Consider the following 18,207-nt stretch of genomic DNA (forward strand, 5'->3'; position numbering starts at 1 on the left):
TGCTCGGAATAGGAACTTGAATGACAAAGTATGAAATTGACCGGGAAAACCTATACTATAGTTACCCAGTGGAGACGTGTACGTGTATACAAAAGTTGTATTCAGATTTTATTCACACAACGCACATTCTTTTTTTTTTCTTTTTTTTTTTTGTAGGCCTAAATGGTCATCACGAGAGCAAATCCCCACGAGACACATGTATCATGCATGATTAATCCCAGCAGGGATTCTTGGAATCGTATTATCAAAGTTGGATTTTGACCTATTTCATCTAATAACACGAATCTTCTTGGCAAAATGTAATACAATGTCATGGCCGGTGCCACGTTTTTAAAAGTGTGTTTGTGTGTGTGTGTGGGGGGGGGGGGGGGTAGTTTATATTTCTGTTGTCACTTCCGGGTTTCATAACAAGCAAGTAAAAAAACAAATAAACAAACAAAAAACCCTCCGCGCAAATTTCCTCTTCCAGAACCAACCACCTGAACCTGCTCCAGTTTTCGACGTTGAGGGCGTCAATACTGTACTGTTCGGTATGTACAAGTAGAGGATCTACCCACGTTCTGCTGCCAAGTGACGAAGAAATCCTGAATGAACAAATAACAGAAATGCAGGTGTTTCATTTTATATTCTGATGTTGGCAATGACGGGAGTTGCTGGATGGCTGTGATGTAGGTGTGCCTCAAATTCTCTGTGTAGATGTAAATGAACCTTCCTTTGATTTCCGGAAATTCTCCCAGCTCAAAAGATAGGAAGTATTTGTAATAGTCCCATATATAGAAAAGCAGTGAGATGTGCACGATCAACATTATTGTTCGTAATCAGTCTTTTGCGGGCACCAAAAACGGCAAAGACCAGTCAACTTTCTCCAGATTAGGTAAGCAATGGCCGCAATATCAGAAAACTGTCTAGTTTTGTAGTAATTTATATTTCTATCAAGCTTTTATTAAAATAAAAAAACAACAATCTGCTCTGTATCTGATAATATATCTCACGATGCTCACGTCATCATACACATGTCATCACCGTGGATGATCACATCATAACTAGGTCTAGGTGATCTGAGTATAACCAATAACACATTTTATTTACAGGAGGGGAGGCCTATAATTTTATTTTTTCACATTTGCTATAGGGTTCTATATAGATCTACATACACTAGACCTCTACAGCTTGATTATTTATAGACTACAGACAGACAGAGTACATGTATGTAGAGTCTATAACTTGCATATCAACCATGTCAGGCAGAGAGCCTCCAACTCATTATCTATTTTGTGAAAGGGATTCATTATGACACTTTAAATACATGGTCATGTATAACACACTTGCCCTAACCCTGCAACAAAAGTGTATTAGATGAGACTGTAGAGTGCAAGTTCATACTGAACCATAATTTATACATGGAGAATTTATATATGACGGCATTCTGTATTTTAGAAGTATTTCTTTGGATTGAATGCATATAATTAGTTCCCTTGACGTGTTTATCCTTTTCTCTCTGTTTGCTTGTTTGTTTCTTTAATTTTTTCCAGGATGTAGCAGATAGCTTACTATGATCTAGCCCGACCAGACCCTGTGCGCGACTTACACTTGTGTACAGCGACAGGACTGTGTATAGTTAACTATGATCATGATGATAAACATTTCAAAGGAGCTATACTGGCTGATGCTGCTGTATGGTATTCAGGGGGTACCATATGGATTTCAGGTAATTGCTGCTCATGCATCCGATATTGGAGTGTAGTCATAATTCACATCACATATTGTAATGTGTACCGGTAGTGTGTGTGTTCTGACTTTTCAACAGAAGAGTTGTAATGTATTAATGTTATAAAGTCTAAATACACGAGACACTGATATCTTTTGAAAAAGGAAAATACTTTTTTTTCTTAATTAGTATATTAACTGTAAATTGTTGATGCAGACAATTAGAGAAAAGCTCTGTGACCCCATGGAATGTTATGAACATAAGCTTAATTATGAGACGATATGAATTGCATGATATTCTTGGAATATTAATGACTCATGTAAACATGAATTTAGTATGATTTGTCTCTATTTATAGTCGTATTTATGAAAGAATATAAATTCTTATAAACAAAATAATGAACAATAGAAATGTGTGTATAAACAATACCATGTTACTCTCTCTCTCTCTCTCTTTCACCTTGTATGGGGAAATGAAGAAATCAAATTTTGATAAGTGACTTGTTCACACTTTTCAAAGGGAACTTCTGTAACATCTACACGTAAGTTTCCCAATTTGTCATCCACATGATGACTTTAGAAAATGATATTCCTACAGGTACAATGTAGAAACAACATTTTACCACTTTTTCTTGACACAGATATTAATTATTCTCTTAATCCTGCTGTTTATTATCTTTGTTGAAATCTTTGCAAATTATTCCATTTGTTTGCTGCCATGGAACTTTTCAAATAGTGTAAAAATGTTACCTGCGAATTGTACTTTTCCTTGTCTCTTTGCATTTGCACTATGGATTTTATTAGGTTGCTTTCCTGCCCATCTTACTGCATGCTGGGGGCACTTCACTGACAGAAGTCTCACTCCTCAGGTTCCTCAACCTCCCTTGGATGTTGAAGCTCCTGTGGGTTCCCTTGGTGACCAGCTCAGGCTCCGTGCAGCGGCCTTTGTCCTACACTCTGGGTGGCCTGGCTCTGGTCTTTGCACTAACGTCAGTCGTCAGCATTCAGTCAATAGGCTTACTGAGTGTCGCGATGCTCGCTGTCAACATTCTAGTGTCTCTCCAGGACATATCTGTGGACACCTTTGCCATCCGGTCACTGTCGCCCGGACAGCTGGCCGCCGGTAACGCCATCCAGGTTGTTGGGTACAAGCTTGGAGCAATGCTGGGTGGGGGTGCTCTAACCTTGGCCTGCGAGCTCTTCCCTTGGAGTGCCTTGTTGCTGTTTATAGCGACGCTGTACTCAGTGGTCACCCTCTCCGTGCATTTTTTCCTGCCACAAACTTTCGCTGATGACCATAAGTCAACTCACAACTCACAAGAGGGGTCACAGAATTACAGTGCAATAGTGCAGAGTGACTCTGCATATGTTCTAAAGAGGCAACGCTCTTCAACCAAACAGGATGGAAATGAAGAAAGTGCCTGTGAGCAGTTTAGATCACCCGATCAACCTTGCAAAGAAAATACTGTTTTTCTCAGACACAGATACAATCTGAGAAAGTCAAGCATCATTAAGACTAACAAGGGCATAGGAGCTGAACATCAGTTAGAAACCAAGGACACATCCAGTCATTGTCTTCCACAAAAGGCATCAAAAGAACAAACCAACTGTAAGAGTAGGAACTGCGAAAATGAATTTTCACGCGTATGTGCGAGATCGAAGGAAACTCTACAGCCATGTGCTCAAAATGTAGACGGTGACCACAGTCACTATTCAGAATGTTTTTCGACGTGCCAGACACACCTCGACAAGGCTGAAAGGAAGCTGTCAACCATACAGAACTTTGCTGCTATTTTCTCAGTACCGGATACAGGATGGCTGATACTATACCTTCTGACATACAAGCTTGGTAAGGCTCCTATGAATTGAATGCATTACAATAATTTTCAAGTAAATGCTTTGTAGCACTTACTTTAATAGTTAATGTATCATTTTTTTTTTATTGTGATATTGATGAATACAGTTTTTTTGGTCAGATCATCTGAGTCTTGAGTGTGGCTACTACTTGAAAGTTTACCCAACCTCTTCATCCATAAAATGTTGATATATTGATACTGCTCCTTTTTACAGGTATTAAAGAGAATGACACAATCCATGAGTTTCTCCGGCCCTCTTGCTTCCAAAGAAATCAGCCTTGCTTGTAGGCTAAGGTGACATCAATAAATTCACTTTTGTTTGTTACCATGACAACAAGCAGGCAATAAAGCAAGCAAACTAGAGAAGCACTCTGAGAGTGCAGACCTCTGTCAGGCAGCTCATTTCCACCACTGCTCTTGTTCTTCCATTATAGAGATCAGTGATACCCATATGTATCATGCATGCTGAAAATCACCTGATTTTTCAATATAGAAGCCTTTTGTTACACCATCAACTTCCAGCTGCGCTGTGCGCCTCACCCTAGCAGAAACTAGAGCATGCGCTTTAGTGCGCATATGGAAAGCCTTTAAAAAATGCACAGCTTGAACTCCCAAGTTCATTGACCTTACTTGCCAAAATACTGAACATCCTTCATTTCTCGGATGACTACCAAAAGTTAATCATCTGTTCCTTGTGTCATTCTCAACCTTTCCTGTAAGTTTCATCCAAATCTGTTCACAACTTTTTGAGTTATTTTGCACACAAACAAACAAACCAATGAACAAACACTGATGAAAACATAACCTCCTCTCTAATTGGTGGAGGTAATTACCTAACAAGCAAACAAATGAACAAAACAAGCAAACTTCTCTTGTCTTTCAGGAGAGCAGGGAGGAACCAGTCTCTTTCCCCTCTACCTGCTGGACACCGGTGTTTCCTCAAGACAGGTAGCTGTGTGGACCGGTATGCTGAGCCAGTGGCTCTCAATCGCCGGTTCACTGATGGGTGCCCGGCTGGTCAGCAGGATGGACGGAATAAGGTGCACCAGTTTGACATTTATGGACGCCAGTCCATATGTTACATAACATGAAATGCTGACACCCTTCTAAACATAGTGAAAACATCTTACGATTGCCAGAATGATATGTTGCAAAGCTTTTTTAGCACCACAATATGGTGAACATTTGAAGCATACATGTTATAAAGTTCTGACTATTAAAAATAGTGTTCATGTTACAGAACAGTGACACATTTTCACCATGCTTAATCATTAGATATGATACATTCAACAGCAGGTTGTCCTTTTCCTTGTGGCCTGTATGAAGCTTCCATTATCATGCACAAGTGATTCAGGATTTTTTTGGTCGAGTTTTACTGACACAGCACAGAAAAGTTTTTTGACCTTTCACAAGTCACAAGACTCTGTGGCAGGACTCTGATAAATTCAGAAACCCCCCACAGTGAAATGTGCACAGTTTTGTCTGCATGAGCACACATTTGGCTGAATCTTAACGTTTTGGTGCAGACATTCGCTGACTGAGCGATTCTTCCCTACCAAGACTGCGCTAGTCGTGGTTTTCAAATGTACTCTGAACTTGAGCAGGTGTCAATGGGAAATATGTGTTAAAGCGAAATCAACCCATCCTCAATGAGTTAAAATATATAGGATGAATACAAAACATGAAAACCTTTGGGTAATGTGGGATAACTTCATATAATTAATTGTTCCCTCGTTGTTTCTCAACGGGTTGAAATATGATAGGATGAATGCAAAACATGAAGGCCTGAAAAAAAGACTGAAAGTCACAAAACAATTACCGGTATGTCTTGTCTATTGACCATGGTTAAAAAAAGAGCAAGTGTTATCCGCCAGTTATAGTTGCCTAATTGTATCTTTCTTTCTTCACTTTATTTTCCATTTTAATAAAGGACTCTACCCCAGTGGCTGGCAGTGCTGTGTGTGCTGCGTGTCATAGCAATATTTTTGCTGTCGACTGTTGTAGAATGTAACAACCATTACATGCGGCTCAAACTGATTTGTAAGTATCTCTTCGTTCAGGATCAGTGACATTTTCTCCTGCCACAATTGCTCCCATGAAATATCTGCATGCTAATTAAGCTAAATACGTACGTATAATTCTGCCCACAAACATAACCATAACCCTAAATATAATTCTCACATCAAACTAAACCTAAAACCCTATCACAACCTAACCTTAACCCTACGAGTAAGTCTTTGGAGAAAATAAGACTGCAGCATTTGTCGCTGGAGCAAATGTCGTGTCACCCTTCTTTCCGCTCCTGGATTGAATATGTCAGTGTTGCAACATGGTGTTTTGCTATTTCTAATGGAACAACTTTTTCATTAGGGAATATTATATCTACATGACTGTGATTTCATACTGTACACTCCAGTACAATTAGTGGAAGTGATAAGAAGAGAGAATAATGGGGAAAAAAGAGGAGAGAAATTCAAAATTTGGTCCACGAACGTTGGCAGCTTAGATTACAGTTTAATACGTAGTCATAAGGTCATTTAGATACAGCTGTATCTTCATTTTTGTTTTCTTTGTTGATTACAGTGAAGTTAAGACTTTGTAGGTTGCCTGTTGAAGCTGTGGCTTCATTTGACACCCTATTAACATTTCAACTTATTGTGTATTGCTTTGGCTTTGATTCTGAAGGATTAGTGCCTTTTGCTATTATACCAGCTGGCGTCTGGTTGATGGCACATCGATCAAAGTGCATGTCAATTTCTGAGCAAATTCCTTTTTATTCACCTTTAATGGGTAAAATGAGAACTTTGAGGCAACATGATTTTGGCATGACATCTCCATGTACTACATCAAATCAGACACAATGGCTTGAATTCATGAACAAGGTGGTTTAAATTTAGACCATGTATGGTTTATGCAAATTTCTTCTGCATGAATACGATTGACAGATTGCATACACCAACAGACATCCAGTAACAAACACGCATTGATGCGTGCATGTCAAAGGTACGGCGTATTATTATTTCACGCGTATCTTACACTGTAGACCATGGTTTGAATCTAAACCTAGCCTTTTGCAAAGGCAGCTCGCAATAATTTGTGGACGTGCACAGTCACAGCGAGTGTAGCGACCTGCGAGCAGAGCTGTGCGAGTCCACCGCTCGCTGTGTGCGAATCCACCGCTCACTAGCTGTGTGTGAGTCCATTGCGAGCTGCCTTTGCAAAAGGCAAATTTAAACCACCGTCGTGAATTTGGGCCAAGAAATTGTATCTGTCATTAGCTTGAGTTTTAAGGATGAAAGCATAGGGAGGTTCGGTCTCACATATTTTTTTTTTTCTTTACCTTCTCTCTCTCTCTCTGTCCTTTCTGACTAGACATGTGTGTTCCAGTGTACCTCCTGCTGCTGCTGGGCGGGGCCATCACCACGGCAACATTCACCATGATGATGCTGTACTCCCAAAGGGCGGAGGACCCCACCACACAGGCCCTTCATCACACCACCATGGCCACTGCAGAGGTCGTAGGGAAGGTCGTCTTTACCTCGCTGGCAGGTCTCGCTGTTGATCACCTCGGCTACGCCTGGGTCTTCCGCAGCTTCACTCTCTTTTCGTTGCTACCTCTCTTTCTCCTTTCAAAGATCAGTTATAGCAAGTAATGCTCTCGAGAATGATGACGACTGGACAGAAGGGAAATATACAGAGGGTCAAAGCCTCTATCTCAGAGCAATTCTGAAATTTCAGCAATTCTGACTATTTTGCTTACACATAGACATTGCAGAGCATGATTCTAGCATCTCATCTATTCAGTGGCCAGTGGTGTTGAAGTTGAAACAGATTTACACGTACAGGGAAACGATACCAGGAGAATGCATCATGGCCCCTGATCGATGAGTGAGGGAGATAGGTGATAAGAACAGACAAACCTGTCGCCACAAAAATAATCATAATTATTGTCATGCAATAGACAGATGTCAAAACACACAGAATATATTTTTCTTAAATCTTGAAGTGACACTAAACAGAAAAGAACCACATCCATGTGGCTGTAGTCTGTGTAGTGTCATTTTGAGGTCATGACTGCACATGGCCAGAACGCCTGGAGAGAATGTATCAAATTGGTAGCATAATGGAATATAGTAAAATTTGTTACAAAATATCTATTCTGTTTCAGTGATAGTGAAGAACTGATATTTCTTTTTTTTTTCTCTCTCTCTCTCGCTGTTACCTTCTATTAGTCAAAACCTATTCAAAATACTGTAAGGTCTGATGCAAATGCTTTCCTGAAAAACAACCACTGTAACATTATGTTTAGACAGCTTAAAAATATGTTTTTATAACCAAGTAATATTTGGTATGTTGCCGGAAATTTGTAGTTTATCAGTGCTAATGTAATTGGTCATAGTTTCTGTGGCTTCTGTGAAATAAAATATTTTTAATCAAACGAAATATATGACCTTTTGTGCCTACAGTGTACACTTGCACTACTTTAAAATCATTATAGTAACATGTTATAGAAAAATTAATAATTTGAGAAAATCATCCTTTCATATCCCCAGTGGACAATCAGAAGTGTATAATTATGTAAACACAGTTTTTTGAAAAATATCTTTTGAATCATAAATACATAATACTTACCCGAGTTTTTTTTTGTTTTTTTTTTTTGTTTTTTTTTTTTTTGGTTTTTTTTTACTAGTGACGGGTCTATTGATACCATGTTGTCGTACTTATATTGGATGCTAGTGTTTTTGTGCACAGCAGCATGATTTTCTCTGATAAATAGCTGACATGACGTTTCTTTGTTGAAAAATGTATACAGGTATATATTTTGCAGGTATCATCACTTTGGCTGAGTAGTATTTATATGTGGATATTATTATATAGTTTTATACTGGATGACCTACCTCCCTTCACACCGTATTTCTTAACTAATGAACAATCTTTCTTTGAACCAACAAGTACAGATGATCCTGCAAGAAGAACTACCCTTTTTTTCATCGATAACAGAAAAAAGAAAATGAGGAGAAAAGACCAGAAAAAGAAGGGAAAATCATGAAGGTAAGAAAAGATGAGCATACAGTTCAGACAGGAGCAAGTTGATGACTGAATCCATCTCAAGTGAATCTGACCACAAGTTTTAACAGATAATTGCCTGTAAATGGCAATTACTAAAAAACAGACAAGAAAACAAACTTTCCATGACAAGAACAATGTATATGTATAATAGCAAATGTGTGTGTAGCGAGTACATTCTTTCGCAACGTGAACTTTAATGTAATTAACTACTTCATATGCATTTTCTTTTCCAAGACTACAGTTGTACCTTCTTATCTGGTACTTTTTTCTACAATGTATTTCACATATCTTTTGAACAAGTTTGTGGATCATTTTTATGTCGTATATTTTCAGGGTACTAAACTATATGAATCTACTGTCAGTAGGGTACTTTCATCTGAACACACAAATTATGAGTAAACCATATTCTATACCATGACCACCATGAATATTTTGGTCTTTTCTTTTGTATCATTGTGTATGCATATTGTACATGTGTGTGCACTTACCCATGGTGGAAAACGAGGACACACACATAAACTTTACATTTCAACTGAGGACACACAGAGAACCGAGGACGTCCTCGGTTCGCAGACCATTCCAAACGGTCTGCTTTTGCATGTAGGGGTACATGTTTGTATGTAGGTCCTCTATTAGCATTTCTGTAATCCTCGGATGTATTGTAAGTCCTCGGATGTATGGTAATATACGAATGAGTCCTCGGTTGACAAGAGTCCTACTTACACACAGGTCCTCGGTTATGTGGTAAAATTCTTATGGGTAAAACAGGTCCTCGGTTTGCACCATAGACGTGTGTGTGTGCGTGCGTGTGTACGTGCGTGTGTACGTGTGTGTGTGTGTGTGTGCATATTATAATGGCAGGTGATGGGACATTTGCTTCTGCGACATCAGCTTTGGTCTCGATCATTTTCTCCAAGGACTTAGGGTTAGGGTTGTGATAGGGTTTTAGGTTTAGATTGATATGAGGATTAGGGTTAGGGTTATGTATGGGTAGAATTTTTGTTTAGCTTAGCATTCAGATTTTCCATGGGAGCAATTAATTGTAGCTGGAGCAAATGCCATGGAACCATTAATGGCAGCACTCTCTTTGTAAAACTAAATTTTATACTTGGGTAAAATTCCCTCTGAACACACATTCATCAGCCATTGGTACTGTATGAAGAGAAAACAGATACCCATCGCAGTATAAGACCAACTACATTATTAAATGCAGGTGTCACACCGTCCCAAAACTGAGCAAAGTTGCACACATGATAAAGAAAATGCTCATATTCGGCTCTGATTGTAGAAACATTGGGTCATTCATGAGGGCATCTTTAGATATCAATGACTTTGTGAGTGGCGGCAAAATCTTTGTCAAGCCATCAGTGACGAATCTAGGTGGGGGGGGGGGGGGGGGGGGGTACACCGGGCACGCGCCCTCTCTTTATTTTTGGCTAAAACAAAAGATTTTAACAAGGAAAAAATGGGAGGGGGGTGCGTGCGCCCCCCCCCCCCCCCCTTAATTTTGCAAAGGCGCCTCCCCTTCACAGAATTCCTGGATCCACCCCTGGCCATTGCGTTTCCTTCATGTGGCTATCGGATCGGGTAAACTTTAAATGAATATTTACATCTTTGTGTAGCCTTCATGTGTGGTTTGGGTGTCGTATCGTTTGACCTTCTGCAGGGCTTGACATTCGTGGTGACAAAGTGGCCTGGTTGCCAAGGCAGAGCCACTAAAATTGGTGTCAGGCCACCAAATCTATCTTTAAGTGGCTAAATAGGGCAACTAAGATTCAAAATAGACTGTTTCTTTTGCTTTTATTTCGGGCCACTACACAAGGTATCTTTTTTGGTCACTAAAATTTCACATTTAAAGATTTTAGTGGCCCAAACAGGCCACCAGACAAAAAGGTTAGTGTCGAGCCCTGCCTTCTGTAGGCATTGTATATGCTTTGGCTGTCGACTGACTTTTTGACCATCTTCAATCATGTTCCAAGTCCACATATTTTATGTATAACATTGAAAATTCCTTATTCGTTTTGCCTATCTTGCGTCAATTATGGGATAAACATAATGTGGTGCCACCACTAGAGAAAATCAATTGAAGTTGATAATAGCAGCATTGAGGAGGTACTTCCACAATCTTGTATACAGTTGTCGAGTCGGCATTTGGTATCAAGGAAAACTATTTTGATGACAACGACATGTATCAGAGTCTTGAGTCTTGACTGAAAAACAGTATCACTTTAGCAGACACACCACAACAAACACCACACTCACTTCTCTTATTAAATGAAAATATCAGAATCGTACGACAGGACATTGAATATGGAAACACACTAATTTCTCGTGTGTTTTTTGTAATTTCTAATCCAATCATTATCATACATACTTACAATGCATACATAGATGTACAGATAATCAATAATAGAATTAAGATAGTTCTTCTATAGTACACTATGATCGAGAAATTGTAAACACATAATCAACACACATCGGTAAGAAACAGAGTAAGAAACGACCTCCCAGGAAGAGGAAGATTTCACAAAATTAACACTACAAAGGAGGGTATCAAAACGTGCTACAAAAATGTCTTTGTTCTTGATGCTCTTAAAGTTGACCACAAGAGGGATGATGCCTACTTGATTTATTAAATACAAATGTATGTCTATTATATTGACGTTGATTTTACACACTGGAAAATGACCTAAAATGTGAGCACATAAAATTTCTCATAAAATATGGACAAATTCATCACCCTCCCCCATCCCTACTCCTTAACTCAAAAATTTATCAAGAATCACTCGGAGGGTAAAGGGAAACCCTGGTATAACGAGGTCGCTGGAACTGCCTCTTTTGCCCTGTTATCACAATTTGCCTTCTTGCAAACATAGTAAAAAAGAAACCAGTGAAGTACAATAATGGAAACTCGGCACTGCCAAATCACCTTGCTAAAAGCAGTACCTCCTCAAAAGTGAGCTTGTTATAATAGGGTTTCCCTGTGCTGTAATTGTGTATTTCAGTTTTAAAGAATTACACATGAAGAATGCTGTACGTGCTTACATATCGAATATCATGATGTATTCAAATTTTATGTGTTCCATCTCAAAAGATTGTTCTTGGCAATTCACCAAACCCGTCTAAGATATCCCGTGGATTGCCAGACATAGCAAAAACTCAGTGTTTGCAAAGAGCACTTCCAGCTGTAAAAGCGCAAGTACGAGATAACAAATGAAATTCTAACACATTTGGCCTCCGTAACATCAACAAATTTGAATACATCATGCCAAACAGGCCCAGCTACTGTAAAGGTACATGGTCCTTGTAAAGTTAAAATACTTGATTCCGAGACCGTTAAAATGTCTACAAATTATTTCCTGTCATTATCATTTGGCATCAATATGATAGTACTAGTTTAACTTAAAGATCATCACGTCTAAGGTAGCTAATGATCACACAAATGGAAATTACATATGCTCACTGTTTTTCTCTTTGAAGTTATGCACAAGAACTCTTCTCATCTTTAAACTAAATTGATGTACAGTGCACTCCCATTATAACGAACACGGTTAAAACAAAATTCCGGTTACAAAGAAGTAAAAATTCAGGCTGCAACATTATTGGCTCTATGTCTTTTATTGTTTATTTGTTCAGTTATAACGAAATTTCAATATAACGAAAGAAAACTGCCGGTTCCAAGGACTTCATTATAAAGGGAGTCCACTGTATGAAACATGTGCAAACTACATCATGTGAGGCAATTCTGAATAGAGAATGCCCTTGCTGTTACTACATGTACGTATGCTTCAATAAATGGCATTTATCTGTATGGACTATGTATGTAGGTATATGCTTACACTGACCCGCTCTTTGGAGGCAACGGAATGAGAATGACGTCTACAAACATGACAGAACTCAAAATGCCCATCAATCTCTGTTTAATAGAGTACGATGTCATTGATATCAACTATTATGCTCTCACTCTGCGAGACCTACATGTACATACAGTATATCATCAAATCAGTCAGTTTATGAATAATTCTGCTTCAGCTTGATATGACTGCACTAAAGCACATTCAACTCCACAAGAGTCAAACTTCTGCCTCATTCAAAGTACATGTGTAAATTCTCAGAACCATCATGCGAAAACTGTGTATTCATTTCATTGTCTAAATCGAACACTGTCCAAGCTGAAGCTTATTCTGAAGTCTAGACTGACCCGACTTCAGCAGAGTTGATAGTCATAGAATCATTTTCACCAACTACTCGTAGTCATGAAATTGTGTTGCATCTTGGAAAAAACAACATAAAATAAACATGCCATGATTTCTCAATCATAACAAACAAACAAACAAACAAAAGTTCCAATGTTCAAATGGTTTTCATGTACAAACACATGATCAAACTTTAAGGGTATGGTGGCTTATTGTAACCATATCATACACGTATGTATTGGCTACATACACTGTAGTAAACTTGATTCCCGTCAAGAACATTATATAGCAGTCTTTGTGCACACATAGTATTTGACCATCCATGCATTGCTTGCATGAAATAACAAAATTCTGTGCTCCATGGAAATTTGATGGGGAAGAATGGAAATCTCCTCTTATTCCTCTTAACATAATAATGATCAGTGCATGGTACATGAGCATACTCGTGTACAAACGGCCCAGGTCTATCATTGTTATAACATCTAGGGTGACTTGGTTCTGTGTCTTATCTAGGTAACATCACAGTTAAATACTGGTGGACACAATGCAACAACCCCCCTTCCTCGGAATTTACATGCTGCTTAATACACTGACATTCAATCAATCACAAGTTCTGACACTTTGCAATTATGGGTGAACATTTTCACAAACTTGTGTCATTGTGTCACTAAAAGACTCATTTTTGCACAATCCAACACCACTGGGTAGGGCAAAGTTCTATCAACATTATCCTCTTTAGCTGATTTAAGGAAAATATAATGTACTTCCACCAGTGCACCGCACATCCATACTGATCAAATGTTAGCAAGGACTTGTAGCACAAGTGGGGATGGTTAAATCTGGTGGTACAAATAACACAAAGATGACACTTTGCCTTTCACTGAACTTAAGAAACCGCCCGACTCTAATCTACATACACTGATAAGCACATGGAAAAAGCAACCTACATTTTCTATAGAATACCAGCACAGCGTAAATTCTCTTTTTTAATGATGCTATTGTGGTGATCTTGTACTTGTTTTCCCCTAGTATTCAGATACTACAGCAGATATTTCATAAGCAGCCTTGTCACGTGAAACCATGAATCTTGATCTTACAGGACACAAATAAAAACATGGTTTCAGAACACAGTTCGTCATCCTACATTTACGATCATAAAGAGTCTACCCTTGTGTTTATTTATTCATTAATTCATTTTTTAGCACAAATACCAGCACTTTACCATTTGCAGGTAGAGTATACATAGAGGGTATTTCCATGGCAGCCACAGACCACAATATACGCAATTCCACGTAATGCATCTTTCGTTTGAATGCGGGGTGTCTTTCAAGACTTTATAGCAACTTCAAATTTCTACAGGATGGCTTGTTACAATGTGGGTTTGTCGCGACTAAAATAGTCAGCGATCCATATGTAAGTCCATCCACATTACTAAAATTATAAACTGATTGGTATCTATGGAAACCATGAAGACAATAAAGTTTTAGAATGTGGCTCATACACTGCATGCAATCATGATCTGGAAAAGAACTGCGTAAGATTTAACCTCTAGTTATGGTGCCATTAAATTGCTTTGGATGCATTTAAGAATTACACGCGAGAGAGTTAAGCCTGCCTGGTTCAGCGACAACATTTACCCATTGAAGATGAGTCCCAAGTATACTCAGGCAGGTGTCTATGGGAAATGCATGTTGTAGCAAAACAGCCCATCCTCAACGGGTTAAAAAAAAAATAATGATAATGATTAATATTCAAGGGATGAAGTTCTCATGTTTGCAACACACAAACATCCATCAAATAATACATCTTGCTCATAACCTTTTATATCCCCAAGTCCCCAACAGAATACAGATCAATGTATAATAAACCCCATCCTGCATTTTAATAGTAAAGTTATATGAGATGGAAATTAAAGCAGAAACTACATTTAAAGAATAAACTCAAATAAGCCTCTGAGAGTATTGTAAAACAGAAAAGTAGCACCTAAAAATGACAGTACACCAACAAAGCAAATGAAGTACTGCTACTACATACACACAGAATACTGAACTTCAAGAATACTATTCAACCCTGTTTTCAATGGCTACAAACACACAGGTACACTAGAGATGTAAGGTGAGTTGAAGACAGCTGATGACAGTCACATCCTGTGCGCATTTTAAATTACTGGCATCGTTGGTCAAGAGGTCAATTTATATGGACTGTCCTAATTGTGAAACACAGGCAGCCATACTATCAATCCACAGCTTTAGGGACTTGTTTAAATGCCATACATCTTTTAGAAGCAGGTCCTCAAAGTTTAATATGGAAGGTCCAACCTACATGGGTGGAATTTTCTAAAGCACAGGTAAAACACACAAAGAAAAAAACACACAAACATACACAAGGCTGTCTTAGGAAACCTATCAAAAAGTTATTGCAAGAAACCCCACTAGCAAAGGAAGAATACATCTGCAATTCAATCTATTTGGCCTTCAAGATATGTCCAATTTCTTTTGACTGGTTTGTCAAGTCCTGATTTAATATCCTGGGTAAAATCAGCAAATAAGTTTTTTTAAACAAAGCAATTGAAAGAAAGAAGGAAAACCCTGCATGAGAATTTATTTTAACAGAGATAAAACTTTGACAGAACAAAGGAGGATTGTAATTAGCTTTGCTGACATCACAGCTGAGGGCACCAAAACTATTTTCTTGAGATATCTATGTTATGCTCCTAGATTCTCTTTGTAGGATTAGCTTCTTTCTAATAATAAAACCACAAACAAACAATAAAGAACAATTAAAAAAAAAAATTAGAAAAAAAATATATGAAGCTCTGGAGCAGTCACATCATGAACATGATTGATTGACACAGCCATGTAAAGAATGATATAAGGAAGCAGATTACATGGAAAACAACAAGAAGTTGTTAATTGGAGTTCCTCATGTATTTAAGGTAGTCTACACTTAAATCCTGTAAGAGCCGGAAGCTGATGTTGAAAAAGAAAAAAATAAATGAGCTCAAATTACCCTTCAGAGTATAAGACCAGTAAATTCATTAAGTGCCCTCTAAAAGCAAAATATAAACATCTATTAAGTGATCAACAAAGTTTGAAGTGCAAGCTTAGGATCAAAGAAAATCTTAAGTGTAATGAGGCAAATGCTAAGACGCTTAAAGAGCCATGCAGAGCCTGCAAATATACTGCTCCGCTGACAGCAAAATGCAGACGGACAGAGCTATCAAACGAATGCACAATCCTCATTTGCTTTATGAATTCATGACCTGAATATTCATATTTTCATATAAAAAGACATCCAAACCATTTTCTATTGGTGACCATGTTCAAATCATCAAATTCAATACACTACTTCACATCCTCAAGGATAATGACATTCAGTACTTTAATACAAAATAAGATAATCTAAATTTGGAGATATCATGCTTTTTTTTTGGGGGGGGGGGGTTTACGTGCCTGTATTTGGGGAAAAAAAGAAATTGTGTTTTGCAAAATCATTTCACAGTCATGTCTTGCACAAGCAAACAAAAATCATATTTTCACTGATCTACAGCTTAAGTTCTACCACTGTAAAGGTTCTATACCTCATGTGCACTGGTGATTTGTATTCCCAACATGCCATGGAGAACCATTCGCAGTCGCATCATAAAATTGACCGAGTTGCATGTAATTTTTACTTTCCTGTAGCCCGAGGAAGATGTCCAAATAATCCCCCTGTATCAAAGGAAATTCACGAGACTATTTTACTTCTAGAATTCTTAAGTCTCAAAGAAAAGCTAAACCCTCGGCATGTCCTTCTTGGATTCTATAATTGTATAATTCAGAAATAATGTGTCTAAGTTCTGCATGTTGAAAAGCATAGCAAATGAGGCATCATGCATTCACAACATATCAGCAACCTTGTCATTTTTATTTTTTTTTAATGTAAATTACTCCTGCTTTTACAGGTATTAAGGAGGGCAAGTACCACTTTTGAGCTGTAAAATTGATTCTCCTTCTCGGCATATGCTGCTAGTTTGTGATGACACAAAACGAGTTGCTCAGAAACCTACAGTCAAGAAATGTATAAATAGTATAAACATATAAAACAAGTACTAAAGACACTGTCTACATACAATCACCGCCAACTGAGTTGCTGGGACATAACGCTAGAGAAAATGTTCACAGTTTCTCCAACACATTACCACTGAATACTGGCAGAGAGGAAGGGAGATATTAGAACAATGTTGAAAAATGCAGAGTTTTTAACAACTAACATTAGGGCGTAACAGCGTACAGCTGTATTTAACATCACAAAGCTGTTGGTGCTCATCTATGATGTGTTTTGTTTTTTCATCCGTTTTAGCAGTAATGGTCAGGCCACTGACAGTAGCATTTACAATAGTATTCAGTAACTAATGTCAGTGAACGTGTATCATCATCTGCGGGATTTTAGTCATTAGTAAGCCATACAAACAATAATTTCAAGCTTTCATGGTACATGAAAATTGTTTAATATATATGTATAAAGAGTGCTACAGATTGCCACTGTTTACTATGCACGTGGTACACTAGATCAGTGGTGTTGAGATTTTTAAAAATAACTGAGAGATCAAGAACAATACAGAGAAGCCAGATGGTCAAAGCCGTATTATTGCATCAACCCTGTGACGAAAACCACTGAAAACCCAGAGCGACCACTCTAGACGGCAAAAATTAAGGAAATAATTATGGCATCTTGGGTAAAAGATCGCCACCAGGAATCGTTTCCCCTGTTTTCATCATCAAATGTGCATCTTTCTACAAACTAGAGTTGAAAATCCTCATTTATGACATCATTACTTTCATCCGTAGAGATTCACATTGAAGCAAACTTTTACGTTTGTTCAGAGGATGTTTGCAACACCTCATGTCAACAATCAACAAACTGTTCAGTGCACTTCCGTTATAACGAACATGGTTAAAACAAAATTCTCGTTACAACACAATAAAAAAAAAAATAAGGTCCCAAAATAGTCATCTATACATCTTCATGTACTTTGCTGTTCAGCTTTAATGAAATTCCAATATAATGAAAAGAAACCACCGCTCCTGAAGACTTTGTTATAGAGTGCAGTGTAATAAGATCTGTAATGATGCCTGTGTCAATAATGATCAGCTTGTTGTTCACAGTGATGATGATGATAATGAAAAAAACAAAATGATAATTAGGACAATGAATGCTTATAATCATACTGACTAACATAAACATCAGTAATACAAACATTTTTAAAAATCTAAGGAGATGTATTACTGAATACTGTCAGCAGAATAACAGCAGGATGTAGAAATTTAGACCACAGTATTTGTTTGGACTTTCAGCACGTCCTACTCACTGTCGTTCACTCACTGAGATGGTAGATA

At 38.0% G+C, this 18,207-nt stretch overlaps 1 protein-coding gene across 1 annotated transcript; it reads left to right on the forward strand.

Moving 5' to 3' along the window:
- The first annotated feature begins 1,549 nt into the window (after positions 1-1,549).
- Positions 1,550-7,216, forward strand: LOC140244411 (major facilitator superfamily domain-containing protein 3-like). Its single transcript, XM_072324049.1, has 5 exons — positions 1,550-1,708; positions 2,512-3,556; positions 4,447-4,603; positions 5,494-5,603; positions 6,936-7,216. The coding sequence occupies exons 1-5, from the start codon at positions 1,625-1,627 to the stop codon at positions 7,214-7,216; spliced, it is 1,677 nt and encodes a 558-aa protein (XP_072180150.1). The 5' UTR covers positions 1,550-1,624.
- Positions 7,217-18,207: the final 10,991 nt, after the last annotated feature.

Source organism: Diadema setosum, chromosome 21 (genome assembly GCF_964275005.1).
Source record: "Diadema setosum chromosome 21, eeDiaSeto1, whole genome shotgun sequence".
NCBI lineage: Eukaryota > Metazoa > Echinodermata > Echinoidea > Diadematoida > Diadematidae > Diadema > Diadema setosum.

Bases quoted from the DNA above. Each gene is read 5' to 3' on its own strand.
- LOC140244411 (XM_072324049.1), top strand. From the start codon at position 1,625: ATGATCATGATGATAAACATTTCAAAGGAGCTATACTGGCTGATGCTG. The intron at 1,709-2,511 runs GTAATTGCTGCT...GGATTTTATTAG, and splicing joins GGGTACCATATGGATTTCAG to GTTGCTTTCCTGCCCATCTT. The intron at 5,604-6,935 runs GTAAGTATCTCT...CTTTCTGACTAG, and splicing joins CATGCGGCTCAAACTGATTT to ACATGTGTGTTCCAGTGTAC.